An 18,952-nucleotide genomic window follows, 5' to 3' on the forward strand; every position below is an offset into this window, starting at 1 on the left:
GGATTCGCACGCAAAATCGTTAACAATCAACACAAGGGGAAGGTGCACCTACCGCAATACCGCAGGGGATACGGTGGCCAACCGTATCCAAATGACAAGTGGCTGAAACGCCGCTTTGTTGATCGCTGCACCTCCTCGATTGCTGCTATTGCTGTTGCCGTTGCCGCCTTTGATGCTGCTGCTGTTGCTGCGATCGCAGTTGCTGCTACTGCTATTGCTGCTGCTGCTGCTGCTGCTGCACTTCACCCACGCACGCTCACCAGGAACAGTCAACGGCGAAACAAAAACGAGAAAACTCGGGACGGATGGAGGTTAGGCGCACGGATTGACTGAGTAGCACAGTCGTACTGCCGGTTGCTACCTCCCCTCCCGGTCATTGCCCCTTACGCGCTCTCTCTCTCTCGCGAACCGAACGCGGCTCACCTCGCTTAACCGCTAATTACCTCGCGCGAGTCAAACGATTTTCGGCAATCGTTGCAATATGTATATTATATTTTAGTAATTTTCGTTTTATAGTATATTTATCAGTTTATGTTTCTTGAGTCTGATAGTAGTGATCATTGTCGAGAGAAGTTTGATAATAAGTTTGTTTGGGTAATTTTTCAATCTGGTGTTGTATTTTTCATAAAAAGTTTCGATTTCTTCTGTAACTGATGGTATCTATATAGCATTCCTGATGATGTCATTTGGTACAACCCATGGGGCCCGTACGATATTTTTTAATACTTTAGATTTGAATCTTTCTAGGATTTCAATGTTTGAAGTAGCACCCCATATTTCAATGTTATAAGTCCAGATTGATTTAATTATCATTTTTAAAGCAGTATTTTATTTTCTATTGTAAACTCTGATTTTTGTCCCATAGGATAGTACATTTCTTTTCATTTCAGTCACAATTATTTACGTTTTTTATATATATTTTCTTTCCATGTAAATCTCTGATGAATTCTCTAGTATTTCACATCACTGTTTTGTAGTGTGTGTTTTTCGATCATCTTAATAGGTAGGCTGGTGTCTTTCCTAAGCGTTAAAGTTGTATGTGTTGATTTACTTTCATTTACTTTAATTTTCTCCATGAGTTTTGTGTTTAATTATTTATATGTAGAGATAGTTTTGTAGATAATTATTGATATAATATCTGTATCGTTTTTATTGCAAGTTTTACTTCCGAGTGTGATATGACAATGGTTATATCATCTGCGTATGGTGTTGTCATGATGTTTGGAAATTTTTAGCAGATCAACGGTGAATAACAAGTACTTTGTTGGTTCTAGTTGGTTCTAGCTACCTTACGGTACATCTGCTTTTATTATCTGTCTTTTTGATGTTATAACGGGGTTTTAGCTCGAGCTCTTTTCGGGCTAAATCAGTTATATAACAAGTATCCAAGGCGACCCTGTGCGCCAGCGCGAACAGTGCCTGGGTCCAGCTGCATCAGCTTGCCTCCTTCCTTACGTAGAAATTCGGCCCGCGGAGAGTGTCGTGAGCTACAGGTTACTTGGCGAGGGACAACCTAAAGAGTCTCGCTGCGAAATGGTTATGCGATAAGGCAGGTGTATCGGAATAAGACACTGCGGATTTTAGTAGAAATGAATCGTATACTTAAGCACCCGCGAATACATGTAAGCGCGCGTGTTGACGAAATGTGAGCGGCAGCGAACAAGGCGACAACAAAACGCAACACGCTGATCTTGTCAGCGACCGAGCAAGATCAGACGACGAATTCGCTTAAAGCGGCTCGAGGCAAGACGCAATGCCGAGCAAAATGACAGGGTGCGTAGGTCGGGCGAAAGGCTAGAGCAACGAATGCGGTTAGCAAGCAATAGGAGAGAGAGAGCCAAAGAGAGAGAGAGAGAAGAATCGAGTAGGTACTTACAGTAGTTGTCGTCGGTTATTAGAACGGCAGAAACGCACGTACAATAGATCGCGACCACGCTTACTCCTGACCTATACTCACGCGGGCGTTCTCGCTTCTTAGCCTTATAGCTGACGGAATTCCTGTCAGCGTCAACTACGTGTCTTCGCTTATCACTGGCAATCTTCGGACTCGTACAATCGCCACTGCGTGTTCGCTTACTCCTTCGTAGTCCCTCGTAACGCAAAAGAAAAGATGTTGCTATCAAACTATGCTAGCGTCCGCACTTGTCTCTGCTCGCATGCCAACTGACTCATTGCGCGCGCTCTCTCTCTCCCCTTCGCGATCGCGGTCTCTCCGAGACATCCGCGCTAAGGACTATCGATAGTATAGATCGTAGGACTCGACTCTTACCTTGTTTGCTGACATTTCAATTGCGCTACAAATTACAAATTATTATAATGCATGGTAAGGTATAAATATGATTAATAAATAAACTGGTTGCAGGGTGAGAGACATAACGAGAATGCGACTCGTTATAATGTTTATTTATTTATTTTGACTTGAAATTCTCTATTTTGTTGGTATGACTTAAACAATTCATAATGTTTTTCTAGGTAATATCTTTTTAATTTATGTAGAAGACCTTTATGCCATACCTTATCAAATGCCTGTACAACATCGAGGAATATGAAGGTGCAAGATTGTTTTTTTTTCTATAGATTTCCTTGCAGCTGATACTATTCTGTTTACTTGTTCTATCGTGGAGTGGTTGCGATTGAAACCAAATTGATGGTCTGGGATAAGTTTTCTATTTATTATTATTGGGTTAATTCTACCTAAATTATTTTTTCAAAAATTTTTGATAACACAGACAGCAGACTAAATGGTCTATATGATGTCATTAGTTCAGCTACTTTACTAGGTTTAGGAATGAAAATAATCTCTACCATTTTCTAATGAGTGAGAAAATAACATAGACGAAGACATGTATTAAAAATAATTGTTTAATATCTTATTATTATCGTAGGAAGTTTATTAATCATTTTTTATGTAATATTATCAAATCTGGGTGCTTTTTTGTTCTTTATATTTTTAATAATGAATAATACTTCCTTTATTTTTACTGATGCAATTGATCTACTGTCTTGGACGTTCGAGTCTTCTAGTAAGGTGTCCTCTTCTTTTCTCCTTCTTCTTTTATAAGGTTTGAATACTGTATATAAATGATTGGCAAACGTATAACTTTTTTTCTCGTCTGATCTAGCCCATTCGATAAAAATTTTTCTGATAGATGGAATAAATGATGTTGGTTTATTAAGTCTCTTGATAGCTTTCCATGATGAGTAATCTGTTGCTTCTGTTGGACTTAGTTCTCTAAGTTTCTTTTCTGTTTGTGAGATATAACGAGTTTTAGATCACTCGTTGTTTTCTTCTCCCTCATTACTAAAATATGGATATATTTTTCGCCTTTAATATACATATGTATACGTTATACCTTTTTTTCTCAAACACATTACACATATATACATATAGCTAGCAGCGAACAGCTAGAAGTGAGAGAGAGAGCGAGAGAGAGAGAGAGAGAGAGAGAGAGAGAGAGAGAGAAAGAGAGAGAGAGCGGCCTATAAAATCATAAATCTTATGCGTGAAATCTATAAATCTTATGTGTAAGTAAAAGAAAGCACATGAGAGAGTAGAGCGCGCGAAGTAAGAAGGGCCCTGATTGGCCACTTATTAACGACGCGAGCGAACACATGCATGAGAGAGACTACCGACAGGCAATCAATAATCGTCGTCCTGCTAAGCGCACGTGCTTATATCTTTGCCAACGCCGTGTCATTCTTTTGTCCGATTAGCTCTGCTGCGTGCTTCGCCCTTTGACATTTTCGCACGATAGTGCAGTGCTCGTAGATAAGTATTTGATGTACTTTTATTTACTGTGAGACTGTGTGACAATGTGTGCACCCTGCGAGCTGGCATAATTGCCGCCCGCCATCCGAGCAACTGCCCGGCGAGATTCCGGCCAATTCCGCGAGCGTGCGAGCGAACGCGTTGTCAACGTAGCTTCTTCGTGGTTCCTCGAGCAGGGTCGATATGTAAGTACTTGCTGAATTACCAACTCTCTCTCTCTCTATCTCTGTGCATCGCAACGCCTATCAGTCTCACACTACCTGCGTTTATTATATACTTGTACTTTCTGCTCTTTGTTTAATTATATCTATTTCTATTTTACTTGATATCTTATATGTATTTTCAGTTCACCAAAAGTAGTCCTCACCGACAGAGGAGCGAACTTTACAAGTAAAATCTTAAAAGCCATTGCTCGTAGATTTGAGTTTGCAAAAATAGAAACAACCGCATTTTCACCACAATCGAACGGCTCCCTAGAAAGAGCACATCACCCCCTTTGTGAATATTTGAAATTTTTTTCTAGTAAAAAAATTGAATGGGACAATTTATTAGAATTAGCCCAATTTCATTACAACACAAGCGTTCACAGCGCACATAGATTTACTCCGCATGAACTGGTCTTCGCTTACCCACCACGATTACCGTCTAGTGAACCGTTAAAAATTTCAGAACAATTGCCAACATTCAATAATTATCTATCAACACTTATACAAAACATGCAGGATATTGCATGCTTAGCGCGAGAAGACCTCGTAACAGCAAAAGAAAAATCAAAAAAATATTATGATCGCCACATAAACCCTTGCAATTTCAAAATAGGAGATCAAGTGTGGCTCATTAAAGAACTTAAACCAGGCAAATTCGAAAAGAATCACAACCTGGATCCCTTTGAAATATTAAACATCACAGATAATTATAACGTAACAATAAATAAGGGTGGAAAACAGAATACAGTTCATGCAAATAAATTAATATTACACAAGAGTATATAAACTGATAAACTTTTTTCTGTTTTAGGACAAAGAAATCATGTTTTCAAAAATAACGTTATTCATTACATTCTTTCAAATTATTTATGCATACATTGGATATCACTGCGGCACCACAAACACTAACATCACAACATTCTCCCTACTGGACGCTGACGAATGCGACTTTAACTCCGAAACCATAAACTCAACAATACTAAATGTAGAACTTATCCAAGCAGCCGAATTTAGAGATGTTCCAGTACATCAATGCAAAATTGAAATCCATCGGACAGTATACCAAAATTTGTCTGAGTAATGACAAATTACATTTAAGCTCAGGAACGACGTGTAAATTTTCAGACACAACTTGCGTAGACTCTGACGGGGGTTATACATTTTGGGACATTTTACCTCAGGAAGAATGTTTTACTAACACTTATGATATTTTATATAAAGGTCCAGTAACAAAATATTTTAACACACACAATGACGACATAATATACATGGTAAACACTAGCGACACGACCTTTGCTTTAACAGCCAAAGATAAAATATTGAAATGCTACAGAGAGTTCATAAGAACAGAACATCCAAAACTCTTTATCGCGGAAGAAAACAATAACTTCAACAAATACAAATTCGATAAAGATACTGTTACTAGAAAAAGCAAGGTCAACATAGATTTATTCACATACGTAAATTCTAAATTTGTATATGTCGAAAAGCATTTGGGCAGACAGCTGAACGACCTTTACAGAAAAGTCATTACAGATAGGTGCGAAGTAGAGAGGAGAACAATACAAAACTCCCTATCCCTTGCAACCCTCTCCCCTGACGAATTCGCATACAACATCATGAAGAAACCTGGATACAATGCCAGGATCGCAGGAGAAGTAGTTCATGTCATAAAATGCACCCCTACTGAAGGCACAGCACCTCAGCGAATGCTACAACGAATTACTAGTAATTTCAGGCAATAGAACCTGGTTTCTTACTCCAAAAACACATATCCTCAAAAGAAAAGGTACTCCAATGAACTGTAACTCCATAATATCTACATACTACAAAGTAAACAACAAATGGATAAAACTAACGCCCAAACCAATGGAAACAATACCACCACAAGCACTCAAACCTAACGCAAACATAAAATGGAAATTTGAATCCATAGATTCATTAGCAACTAACGTCATATACTCACAACAAGAATTGGACCAACTACAACAACAAATAATGTTCCCCATGGAAAAAGCAAGAAATATCAGAAGGAACAACAAAGAACATTTTTACAGAAAATACACTTGCGAAATTGGCTGAAAGCACGTGGAATCACATGTTCAACAAACTAATCACGTGCGGATCAATCTCGTCAGTAATCATAATGATATTAATATTACTGCAAATAATAAAATTGACGATTGATACCATAATCAGAGGATATACGCTGCACATGGTTTATGGCTGGTCTATGAACCTACTATGGGGCTTCTTCAGCTCAATAACCCACCTGCTAGTGATACTAGGACGACCAAACCATGACAGTATGACAAAAAATAACAAACAAAATGCAGAAATTCAACTGGACACAGTACATTCAAACCTGAACGACACAGACGTCAAGATACAAATTTACCCTGATACCCACTGTCCTATTCCTCAACAAAGCTTACCTCTCGAATCAACACTAGTCAAATACAAACATGACCTATTTTCAACAAAAGTCTAATTAATTGTTCGTGCCGTTCAGTACCCCAAATGCTTTACGTCAGGGCTACATTTTAAGCGGGGAGGGAAGCGAGATATTCGCTTTAAGATATTAGGCTAAGACTGCAAAGGAATTTAAAAAAAAAAAAAACAAATTTTTTATCTAACAACATAATTACACTTATATACAATTACAATTATATCGATGGTCCACACTTGGACCTATAATTACATTGTAAAAATCATTAAAAACTTCCACACATACTCGACGAAAACCGTTACAATATACTAACAAATCATAAAAAAATAATTCACGAAGATTCCAAGTATCTTCACCTGGACCGTACTCCCCCAAGAAGAAGGCTGTCCGTGTCACTCAGTCGCAATGCCTCAGAGTACGCACTAATTTCCATCTCTGAAACTAACAAGCAAACAGGAAACAATTTAATCAGATATATCAATATACCAATATACAAATATACATTGTAAAACACTTACATCTATTCTCACATATTTCCGGGTCCCGGGTTTAGGCGCGGCTGGTAAAGGCAAGCCCTCTCGTTCGGCTTTCTTTACCGCACGGGAATGCTGCCAACCCGCAAACTAGAAAAAGGAAAATATATAATGATAGTAATAACAACGAGAACTAGAAACTAAGTAACAAGAACTACAATCAATTTGTAAAATACTTACGCAGACCATCGAATGACGCTCCCTTGGAAATCCAAACATTGTAAATTACAAGTCAAAATTGAACTGTACAAAGTCGAGCAACCACGCTCCCTTATAGACTAATTAAAGTGCACACATCGCAAAATTTCTGTATAAACCGCTAGTAGCTTTGAATTTCAGAAGTATGCAAACATTGCAATGTCTTAGGCCCTGGGGAATTACGTCTTACGACGCATCCTTTTTGTAACAAATGCACATTCGTGAAATCCAAAGCTGCTAAACTACTCGCACGTCAGCTGACGAAACGCGAGGTAAATGACACTCCGAAATAAAGTTGTTACGTCTTACGACGCGTCCCTTTTGTAACAAATGCACATTCGTGAAATCCAAAGCTGCTAAACTACTCGCACGTCAGCTGACGAAACGCGAGGTAAATGACACTCCGAAATAAAGTTGTTACGTCTTACGACGCGTCCCTTTTGTAACAAATGCACATTCGTAAAATTTAAAGCTGCTAAACTATTCGCACGTCAGCAAAAAGCTGACGAAACGCGAGGTAAATGACACTCCGAAATAAAGTTGTTACGTCTTACGACGCATCCCTTTTGTAACAAATGCACATTCGTAAAATTCAAAGCTGCTAAGCTTTGAAAACTTACAGCAGTTGATCAGTAGTCCGTCAGTCAGTCAATAAGTACCTGTAAGACTCAACTCGTACACACTGGTCCGACAATTGGTGATTACTTTACTTAATAAACTCGCGACTGTTACAAAGTAATATCGTGCAAGTATTATTCAATGACCTATCCAATACAATTCAACAAGCAGTTAGAGTCTACTACATTTCTATCAACAATTAAAAACTACAATTATCAAGGTAGTGCAATTATCATACATACATATTTACATTTCCACATACATTTACTATAAGTGAGACATATCCAACCACTAGTCAACATATTGGAACGTCTCATTCATTAGCTATTCGTAGTTGATGCACGAGACGTGACATTATAATTCTCAAGTTTGTATTTATTAGTTTAATTTAATTTACAAGTTAATAGTGTTAGTTATTTTGCAATAAATAATTATATTGTTAATTCGAATATGCGATTACGTTCGTAACGTATTGAAACGGAGAAGCAAGAATTTGACACTTTGGTAACTAATTATTCACTGAGTTATCAATAAATAAAAAATTTATAATTTATTTAAACAATTAAAATTGCGTTGTTAGATAGCGAGTCGATTGTATATATCTCTAAAATTAATGATAATGATTGTTACTAATTTGCTGATTTTTAAATGGCTGAAAAAGAAATTTGCAAATTCCTTTTTTTAATTATTGTACAAATATGGATAGCTATATTAATCGTTTTTAATTTAAATAATGTTCCACTAATCACAAGCGATTTTTTTATGTAAAAATTTTCCGTAAATTTATTGTAAAATTGGCGTTATTTGATTATCAAATTGTATTACTTATAACTCTAAAAGGCGATTATTCCTCGAGAAACGATTTATATTAAAAAACTCGTTATTTCATGTTTAATTTTTTAAATCATAAAATTGCAATTTCGATCGAGCCATTTTGTGATAAAACATGTGCAAAGTTTGTATCAATTTCAAAAATAGCGTTGTAAGGGCTACCAAGCGTAGAAAGGAGCCGATTTCGCAAGTATAAATTCGCTCGTCGCTGCGGCAAGAGGATTCACTATCCTTCCTTGCTTAGCAGCGCGAGCATTGATTGGAAATAAAGGCTCAGCAATTTCCTGAGACTAATTTCTTTATTCAGTGGTTAGCCTGCTAATTCCTCTCCTTTCGATACCTAAGCGCTCAACTCATAAGATTATCTCTCTTATAAGAAAAAAGTAGCCTTAGATATCTCCTTCCTTCAAATTTATTAACTGTTAAGAGATAAAATTGAGTATTGGTTAGGGCGCTGTCGGGCCTCTCCCGATAGATGTAATCACGCTAATTGTATTTTAAGACAGTTCATTGAGATAGAAAACTTTGCGTTTGCTACTCGACAAATGTTGATACCTCATTTCTAGTAGGATATACACGTGTCAAATTCTTGCTACTCTCGAAAACGCGATTACGAGAGTAGCAAGAATTTGAGCGTTACACAGCATTACAAGAACTTACGACCCGTCCGCGGGCCCATAGGCAGGAAAGCCTTATAAGCGGCATATCTGATCAACCCGGCCGGATTTCAAGTAGCCCTGTCGTAGCCAGCAACTCATCCTACTCATTATCAATATACATATATATAAATTTTTTTTCATTGTATATTACATCGGGCTTTGCGTTGAGCAACATCTCCGTTATAGAGTTTTATACTGGATACAGTAATTTCTTTAATTCTTTAATTGCTTTATTTAGTTTAATTTTATCTTGACTCGACCTTGTTATGTGATATCTATTTCTCAATAATCTTTTTTAAAACTTTTATCAATAGAAAAAGAATATTTTTTCTAATTAGTTTTCATATAGTTGTTAACAATCGTAATCACTTGAGATTTTAATGTCATTAATACTGGCGAATGGTCTGATGTTAAGTCTAAACATTATAATACTTCGAAAAATTTTTCATGTATGCTTTTTAAAAAAGCAAAATCTATCAGGTCTGGTAGCTTATTTAAATCTGTTGGCCAGTATGTCGGTTCTCCAGTATATATTGGGATGCAATTAATTTTACGTAGTGTTTCATATAGTACTTTACTTCTAGGGGTTACGTTTTGTGATCTTGATCCTTAGTATGAGTGCTTCGCATTATAATCATCTCCAGCTAAAAAGCGATTTCCTAGTGGATGAAAGAAATTTAACCAATTTTCCAATGTTATTGTTTTGTATGGAGAAAAGTATACAGCTGATATTACTATCAAGCCTTGGCTGTCATTTATAATTACACTAGTTGCTTATATATATATTTCATTAGTGATGTATATATGTAATAATTTATATTTGTTTTAATAATGATTGCAGGGTCTCCTTGTATTTTATCAAGTAGATAATTTGTATTATGTACCGTGTAATTTTGAATGTATAGAAAGTTTTTACTTGTAAAGTGTGTTTCTGATAATAGTATAATATATATATTTTCGTTAATTAGAAATGCTCTTAATTCAACATATCTCTGTATAAGACCATTTGCATTCCAGATAGCAATTATCAGATTGACATAATTGATTATTTTGGAATTTTTTCTCAAAAACTATGCAAAAACTATCTTGGAGCTCAAGATTCGTTATCGGCTATACTGGATCAGCCATCTTGAATTTAAAATCAAAAACCCCCTAATCTATAAATATCAGCTACTGAAGTTCAATAGTTTGTTCGGCCTGGTAAGCGATGGAAACGTGGGTCTGCGTAATTATCAGTAAGTATCAAATATATAGGAATTTTTTTCTTAAAAACTATGTGACTAATCAAAAAATCACTAGTGATAGACGGTAATATTTTTTAATTTTCAAAATTAAAAATTTTTCGGTTTGCCATCTGTCATATTGGATGTGCTATAGTGAATTTGACAATCTGATGTCGGATTCGGATTTAGTGACGGCCGGGATCCTTTAAAGTGAATTTCGTTTGTTTGCACCGTAGCTACAACTTTTGGGCCAGGAAAAGAGATAAATTGTAAGTTATGGATGGAATACGTAATCGACATGCAGGACTTCATGCTAGTGGAATAATTAAAGGAACTCATGATACTTCAATCACGGAGTAATTTTTCCAATAAAAGGTCAACTTTAACTTCATTTTTTCTTGTAATCATTTCGAATGTTATCAATAAAACTAACCAGAAAATGGAACCAATTCGCTAGCTTACATTGTAAACGTAAATTTTAGATTACTGAATATTAAGTTATATCGTGGTTTCGACATTATATAATGTTATTTATGGTGTTGATATCTTGATATTGTATAACGTCAATGTTATTTTGGGTGTCAAAATCTCGACATTATCTAATTTAGTTTTTTTTTGTGTCGATTTCTCGACATTATGTAATTCTGTTTTCACACACATTTCCAGATATCTTTGAGAATATTAGCTTTGGTGGCATAGAATAATATCATTGTGAACCAAAAAATTTAAACATATAATGTAGAGGGACAAAAGGAAGGGGCAAACGAGGGGCAAAAAGGGGAAACTAAGGGGCTGAGGAGTCAAAACACTCTTATCCCTATATATACATATACAGGGTGTCCAAAAAGTAACGATACACCTGAGAAATTTTCTAAGCCGGTTATTTTTTTAACCGGGTGAAGGTTGTTCTTGAAGTAACTTTTTACGAGGAATCCGATGGTAACCTTGGATTTGACCTTGAACCTCATTTTCAAGGTTATTTTGAGGTCAACCTCATTTTTTTAAATGGAAACCCCTATTTTTTATGGCGGAATCGGAAAGAGCGGAAAATTTTACGTCCAGATATCTATTAAGGTGTGAGGTTGAGGTAACCCCTAGAGGTCAACTGGAGGTCAAAGTATGAATTCTTAAAAATCTCGCGAATTCAGTGGTTAAACAAAACAAACAAAAGGATAACCCCAGGTAACTTTCAACGGTGCTCTTTAATTTGTCCTTGAACCTCATTTTCAAGGTTATTTTGAGGTCAACCTCATTTTTTTTAATGGGTACCCCTATTTTTTATGGCGGAATCGAAAAAAGTGAAGACTCTCACGTATGGATGAGTTGAGGTTTGAGGTTAATGTGACCTCTAGGGGTCAGATGAAGGTCGAACTGTGGCTTTGTAATAGTACCGGGATTTTAGTGGTACAAGGAAGCAAATAAAGGTCATTGAAACCCCCATTTTCGACAGCGGCAATCGAAAGAGCGGAAAATTTCACATCCAAATATCTACTTAGATCATAAGTCAAGGGCGAACTTAAAGTTTAAGGTCAGTCAAAGGTCATCCACACTTAAAGACGCCCTAAAATTTTTTAAAGTTTTTTTCATAATGGAGAAGGGTATTTATTTAGTAATTGCCCATCGGAGATCCGTAACCTTGAATTTAACCTTCAACCTCATTATCAAGGTTTTTTCAAGATCAATTTTTTTTACTTTTAGCGTTACCCAGGAACAACGACGTGGACGTAGTAAAATCTGTCCCCTTGGGGTGCTTTATTTTCGTGAGTTCCCCTCGCCTCTCACGATCGGGGTGCTTGATTTTCGTGAGTTCCCCTGGCCTCTCACGTATGATTTATCTTACATCAGCACATCTTATTTTAAGTGCTCGAATTGTTCACCGTTCACTTCTTGACATTAAGCTAATCGGTGGTAAAAAGCATCAACAGCATTTTGGATCATTTCAGTGGGAATGAGAGCTGATTCGTCTATGATCCTTTGACGTAATTCGTCCAAGTTTTGGGGTTTAGTTTTGTATACCCGATCCTTTAGATAACCCCAATAGAAATAATCTAAAGGCGTCAAATCGGGGGACCTAGCTGGCCATTCAATTGTGCCTCTCCTTCCTATCCACCGATTATCAAACACCTCATCTAAGTAAATTCGAACGTCTCGTCCATAGTGAGCTGCAGCACCATCCTGCTGATACCATGTATTTTCGAAGTTGTCTCCGATTATTTTTCTAATTGCTGGAACTATTTGATTACGAAGCATCTCTTCATAATTTTGAGCGTTTAAGTTACCATCAATAAAGAATGGCCCTATGATTCGATTATTCACTATTCCAGCCCAAACATTCAACTTCTGCGGATATTGCGATTTATCTTCTCGCATCCAGTGTGGATTTTCCGCAGCCCAGTACCTGCAATTATGTCGATTTAATGTTCCGTCAAGTTGAAAAGTTGCTTCATCAGAGAAAACTATGTTTGATGGAAGATTTGGATTTTCAATTATGCGTGCCATCATATCTTCACAAAACTCAACACGACGATCGAAATCGTCTTCATTCAACTTGTGAACCAGGTGTACTTTAAACGGATGGAATTTTGCTGTTTTTAAAATGATATGTACGGACGATGTACTTATGTCATGCTCTTCAGTAACTCTGCGGATGGAATTATGTGGATTTTCAGTGAATGATAATAGAACATTTAATAAATTCTCTTCATTTGTTGCTGAGCATGGTCTGCCTGACTCAGGTAGATTTCTGACATGGCCAAAATTTACAAACCTTGAAATAGTATTCTGAACAGTAGACACAGCAATTGGAGTTCTATTAACCCGAAATGTCTCATTAAAAAGATTTCTCACTGCCCTGTAAGATCTTTCTACTCCACCCCAGCCTCTCATCATAAGAAGTGATATTCTTTCTCGTTCAGTGAGGCGTTCCATTTTAAGTCAGCGAATCGAAATTTACTCAAAAATCAATCAGAATTAAAAACAAAAAGTTTGCAACCCAAATAAATGTTTTCAAAAAATGAAAATTATAATTTGAGTACTTTTACAAAAAAGTTCTACTACAGTCCGACTAATGCACTAATGCTTTATGGAGATTTTCGAATGGTAAAATCTTTTCAAATATGTTGCTTTTTTAAATATTAATTTTTGAAAATGCAATTGTCCCGAAGAATAAGCTCAAAACGATAAAGTTAGGCATAGTACATTTCCTAAGGATAGAACCAAGTGAAATTGTTAGTGGATTTTCAATGAATAGGTATGGGATAGTAACCTTAAAAAGTTTAACTGGCTAATCAAGTTATTAAGAAAATAAGCGTAAAAAATCATTGTTGATAGGCGAGGGGAACTCACGAAAATCAAGCATCCCGATCGTGAGAGGTGAGGGGAACTCACGAAAATAAAGCACCCCAAGGGGACAGATTTTACTACGTCCACGTCGTTGTTCCTGGGTAACGCTAAAAGTAAAAAAAATTGATCTTGAAAAAACCTTGATAATGAGGTTGAAGGTTAAATTCAAGGTTACGGATCTCCGATGGGCAATTACTAAATAAATACCCTTCTCCATTATGAAAAAAACTTTAAAAAATTTTAGGGCGTCTTTAAGTTTGGATGACCTTTGACTGACCTTAAACTTTAAGTTCGCCCTTGACTTATGATCTAAGTAGATATTTGGATGTAAAATTTTCCGCTCTTTCGATTGCCGCTGTCGAAAATGGGGGTTTCAATGACCTTTATTTGCTTCCTTGTACCACTAAAATCCCGGTACTATTACAAAGCCACAGTTCGACCTTCATCTGACCCCTAGAGGTCACATTAACCTCAAACCTCAACTCATCCATACGTGAGAGTCTTCACTTTTTTCGATTCCGCCATAAAAAATAGGGGTACCCATTAAAAAAATGAGGTTGACCTCAAAATAACCTTGAAAATGAGGTTCAAGGACAAATTAAAGAGCACCGTTGAAAGTTACCTGGGGTTATCCTTTTGTTTGTTTTGTTTAACCACTGAATTCGCGAGATTTTTAAGAATTCATACTTTGACCTCCAGTTGACCTCTAGGGGTTACCTCAACCTCACACCTCAATAGATATCTGGACGTAAAATTTTCCGCTCTTTCCGATTCCGCCATAAAAAATAGGGGTTTCCATTTAAAAAAATGAGGTTGACCTCAAAATAACCTTGAAAATGAGGTTCAAGGTCAAATCCAAGGTTACCATCGGATTCCTCGTAAAAAGTTACTTCAAGAACAACCTTCACCCGGTTAAAAAAATAACCGGCTTAGAAAATTTCTCAGGTGTATCGTTACTTTTTGGACATCCTGTATATATATATATATGATAGGTGACAACTCGCGCGAGGCGAGTTTGTCCTGTACGAAGGTCTTTTTAACAGCCGAGCGGCCTTAGACTCGGGCGGCAGTTAGGCTTTCGGGCACCCCGGCTCGTTCGCGCGTCAATAATGAAATCCCTGTTAATTATAATTCGACACTCGATATCGTTTTTGTAAAATAAATAATTGAACGTTTATAACGTTTTTCGCTTATTTATTAAAAGGAAAAATGTAATAGCGATATTCTTTAATATAGTGGGGAAGCATATGGATACACTTATAGGCGTTTATAATTATAATATTTATTCTAGTCTCTTTCACAACATAAATAAGTTAAGCAGAATAGAGATATATATATATATATATAAATTCTCAGACGCGTAATTTTCGCCTCGCGATGTCTATTCTTTTTGGTTACATAAAAAGTATTACTCACTTTGTATTAATATTGTAAATATAAATTGGTCCAAAATATTATTCACTTCGTGATGTGGCCAATCACTTTTTCTTTGAATCTGATCAGATCAATTGGTCCAATATATTTTTTATACAATACTTTAGCAACACGCGAGAAAATGATAATTCCTATGATTTTCGTTGTCCAATATATTCTTTATCCAATAGCGTAGCAACACGCAAGAAAATGATAATTCCTATGATTTTCGTTTACACAAAATTATTAAAACAATTGTACTCGACACTTCTAATACTTAATCGCAACTCAAACAATTATATTCTCAAACTCTTATTATGGTTTTAACTTCAGTAGGAAAAATGCAGGCTTCTTAATTGAGCGCTCGCTCCTAACTGACTAATTTCTCTGTCGCGTTGTTTTCGCCGGTTTATTATATAGCCTTTGTCCCTTGCAAACCGTCTCTCTCTCGCGCATATGCCTTAGACGTTTACGCTTCTCGTAGCGGCTCGTCTTACCTAGCTAAGCACGCTGACTGCAGCATGCTGTCCCAGCATGCTGACGCAGCATGAATCAGCCTCTGCCACACATTCCTACCGAGTCGCGCACACGAATACTGCTAGCTATACTATGTCCGAACGGAAATCTCGGGTCCGAAATATTATTCGACAAAATACAATTATAACACAATGAAGTGTCACTTAACAATATATATATATGCGCGCGTGTGTGTGTGTAAATAAATTTTGACACACACACACACATAAATTGAATTATATTACATAAATAAATTTTATTATGAATTTAAAACGCATTTCAGATGGAGGAGGACTCGCATCTGATATAGGAGTGTTGATCTGACAGCTCACGCACTTCAGATCACTTATCTGAGGCCTGTACTAATTTGAAGCACCCTGATTTGCAGCCTCTATAGTTTATCTACTAAATCAAATGTTAACCTGCGTTATCAGTTCTTTCCTCTTGGACTAAGGTAAGATCTATTGTTCAGCTTTGATGGCATGGCTGCTCGTTGATGGACGTAAACAGGTGATTCTGTGGTGACGATGGCTTACTGATGGCGATAACCGGCTGGTGGCGTATGCGTCATCATAGATGTTTCACTCCTCGCACTTCCAGTCCTTCCACTCTTTACACTAGATCGTCAGAAAACCACAAATTGCTGGGAATAAAGACATTTTCAATTCGCGTTTATTCAGTTTGCCAACTATCATAATTTCTCTCAATCTACAGTCCTGTGCCTTTTACTCTGTCTATTAAATTTTTCTTTCAACTCGGAAAAACGAATTCGGAAACTATTCAGATGATGCAGAAGGCATTTGAGAATAAGTGTACGAGCAAAGAGTAGTATAATCATTTCAAAGGAGGATGTACTTTAATTGATAATGATTTTCGTTCTGGCTAACCTTCGACGACAAAAATATTTAAAAATATTGAGCGGATGCGATTTGCGATCGACAAGATTGTCGTATGACTGTTCGGAAACTAGAAGAAGACCTTGGAATACAAAAAATTATAATTCGGAATATGTTAATCTCAAGTTTACAAAATACATGCATGTGTGCGAGGTTCATTCCGAAATTACTCAGTGCAGAAAAAAAATAGCTTCACTTAGAAATCACTCATGACAACTGAGAAATAGAAATAACGATAATACTACGCTTAAAAAAGTTATTACTGGTGACGAATCATGGGTTATGATCGTGAAATAAAACAACAGTCTTCACAGTGGAAGCACTCAGGATCTCCAAGACCAAGAAAAGCACGTGTAATTAAAATAATATTAATGTTGTCAATGTTGATTACTTTTTTCGATTGTGAAGGTGTTGTGCACCAAGAATATACACCGAGAAGTTAGACAATCAAGAAAGAATATTACGTTCAAATTTAGAAACTTTTGCGAGAAGCAATGAAACGAAAACGCCTGCACTTTTGGTCATGTCGTAACTGGCTTCTCCATCGCGATAATGCGTTGGCGCATTCATACAATCTTGTGCAGTAGTTTCTGAGTAAACACAATATTGCATTACTTCGACAATCTCCATATAGTCCTGATATAGTCCGCTGAAAATTTAATTTTCATTTTTTATGCTTTATGAGCCATGTTGGCATTACATTTCAAACATATGTAATGCAATTATATGCATATTTTTTTTCAACGTTTTTCAATAAGAAATAATATGATATGCATACAAAGCAGTATTCTGATAGCAATTTTTTTCACTACTTAAGTAATTGGATATAGAAATGTAACGTGATTCAAACGAGAATATTGTACGATATGTGTTTGATTTGCTTTTGTTACTATGAATTCTAGTCTTTAAAAAAATTTGTAAAATATAAATTAAAATATGAATAGTTATAACTTACTTTTGATTTTCATGGGCTTTTGCAATGAATCCAAATATATGAGCGAATGAATTGGGTATAATACCCCTCAATTGTGGAGAAGATTTATATCCAGACATAGTAAATGTTTTTCCTGTTCCTGTCTGTCCATAAGCAAAAATTGTACCATTATATCCATTCAATACCTTATCAATTACTGGTCTAGCTGTTTCATTGTAAATATCTACTTGAGTTGCTGTTACGTCGAATACAGCGTCGAAAAAAAAAGATTTTAAAGGTTCATCTAGAGAAGCATTTGGATTGTGCACAGAGACGAAATTATTTATAGTATCAAGTGTAATTATATCTTGACAATGACCATCTAACTCCTTTTCATTCATAGGTCGAACTCGAACTACTACACGGACATTTTCTATTTCTTCCCGTTGATAGTGTTTGCAATCCTATAAATATAAAACATTAGATATTGATAATCGGTAATATGGAAATGGATTCATAATTGTTAAGTAGGAAGATTATATTAGGTTAAACTTTATTGAGGTCATTAGGTAGAATTCTGACAATGAGTGATAAAAATGTTTTTATAACAACTGGTATATAACTGGCATTTAATAATATTTAATAATTGACAGTGATGCCAATACAGTGATAGAATATTTATACAAGTACTGGTCACAATACAGTCAATAAAATAGTAAAATAACTAAACATATAAAAATACTAGTAATGACAGCAACAACAATTTCTATGATAACAATAACAATATCTCAAAAATAAGTATTCGATAAACAAAACTAGTAGTTCAAGTGTAAAATTATTACCAACAAATTTGAAGATATGTAATATTTAAAGATAAGTAAATTTTACGGAGATTCAGCTGAGGCGCCGGTAGTTCTGTTAGGCATTTATGGTTTAGTATCACTGTAGTTAACCAACAAAACTACAGCAATAAATTATTTTTATTGATTATTTGGTCCATGATAATAATTAAAGTGTTTGTTATTCAATTTCTACGATTCAAAAGAAATGAGATACATAATTTCATGTTAGATACATTTTCTTTTTAAAAAAAGAAAATAATTTTAGAAAAAGAAAAAAAAACTTGCCAATCACCAATTTCGCAGATTTTTCATTTACTATGATACTTAAAAATTGATGAGAGAAGTATACTGTTCTGCTAGAAAAGGAATTTGGGGTCTGGAAACCACCATGAAAAGCTACCCCTAAAACCCTGTTACAGCAATATCTTCGATATTTATGACCATTTTTCGACAAAAACAATGTGAAAAATCTATATAAAAGAGAAACCTAATCATACAGGTTTTGTCATTGGGGGTTGCAAGCCCTACGATGTACAGGGATGAA

The 18,952-nt window shown here is 35.9% G+C and overlaps 1 protein-coding gene across 1 annotated transcript in view; it reads right to left on the minus strand.

Moving 5' to 3' along the window:
* Positions 1-18,032, minus strand: part of LOC131670286 (kinesin-like protein KIF3A) — a 376,061-nt gene extending 358,029 nt beyond the window's left edge. Inside the window, exon 1 of the mRNA XM_058945762.1 lies at positions 17,609-18,032. Within this exon, the coding sequence (XP_058801745.1) occupies positions 17,609-17,967 (359 nt within the window). The 5' untranslated portion in view covers positions 17,968-18,032. The remainder of the gene's footprint in view (positions 1-17,608) is intronic.
* Between the last annotated feature and the right edge of the window lie 920 nt (positions 18,033-18,952).

This window comes from Phymastichus coffea, unplaced genomic scaffold (assembly GCF_024137745.1).
Source record: "Phymastichus coffea isolate CEN01 unplaced genomic scaffold, Cenicafe_Pcof_1.1 PCOF00107, whole genome shotgun sequence".
Taxonomy (NCBI): domain Eukaryota; kingdom Metazoa; phylum Arthropoda; class Insecta; order Hymenoptera; family Eulophidae; genus Phymastichus; species Phymastichus coffea.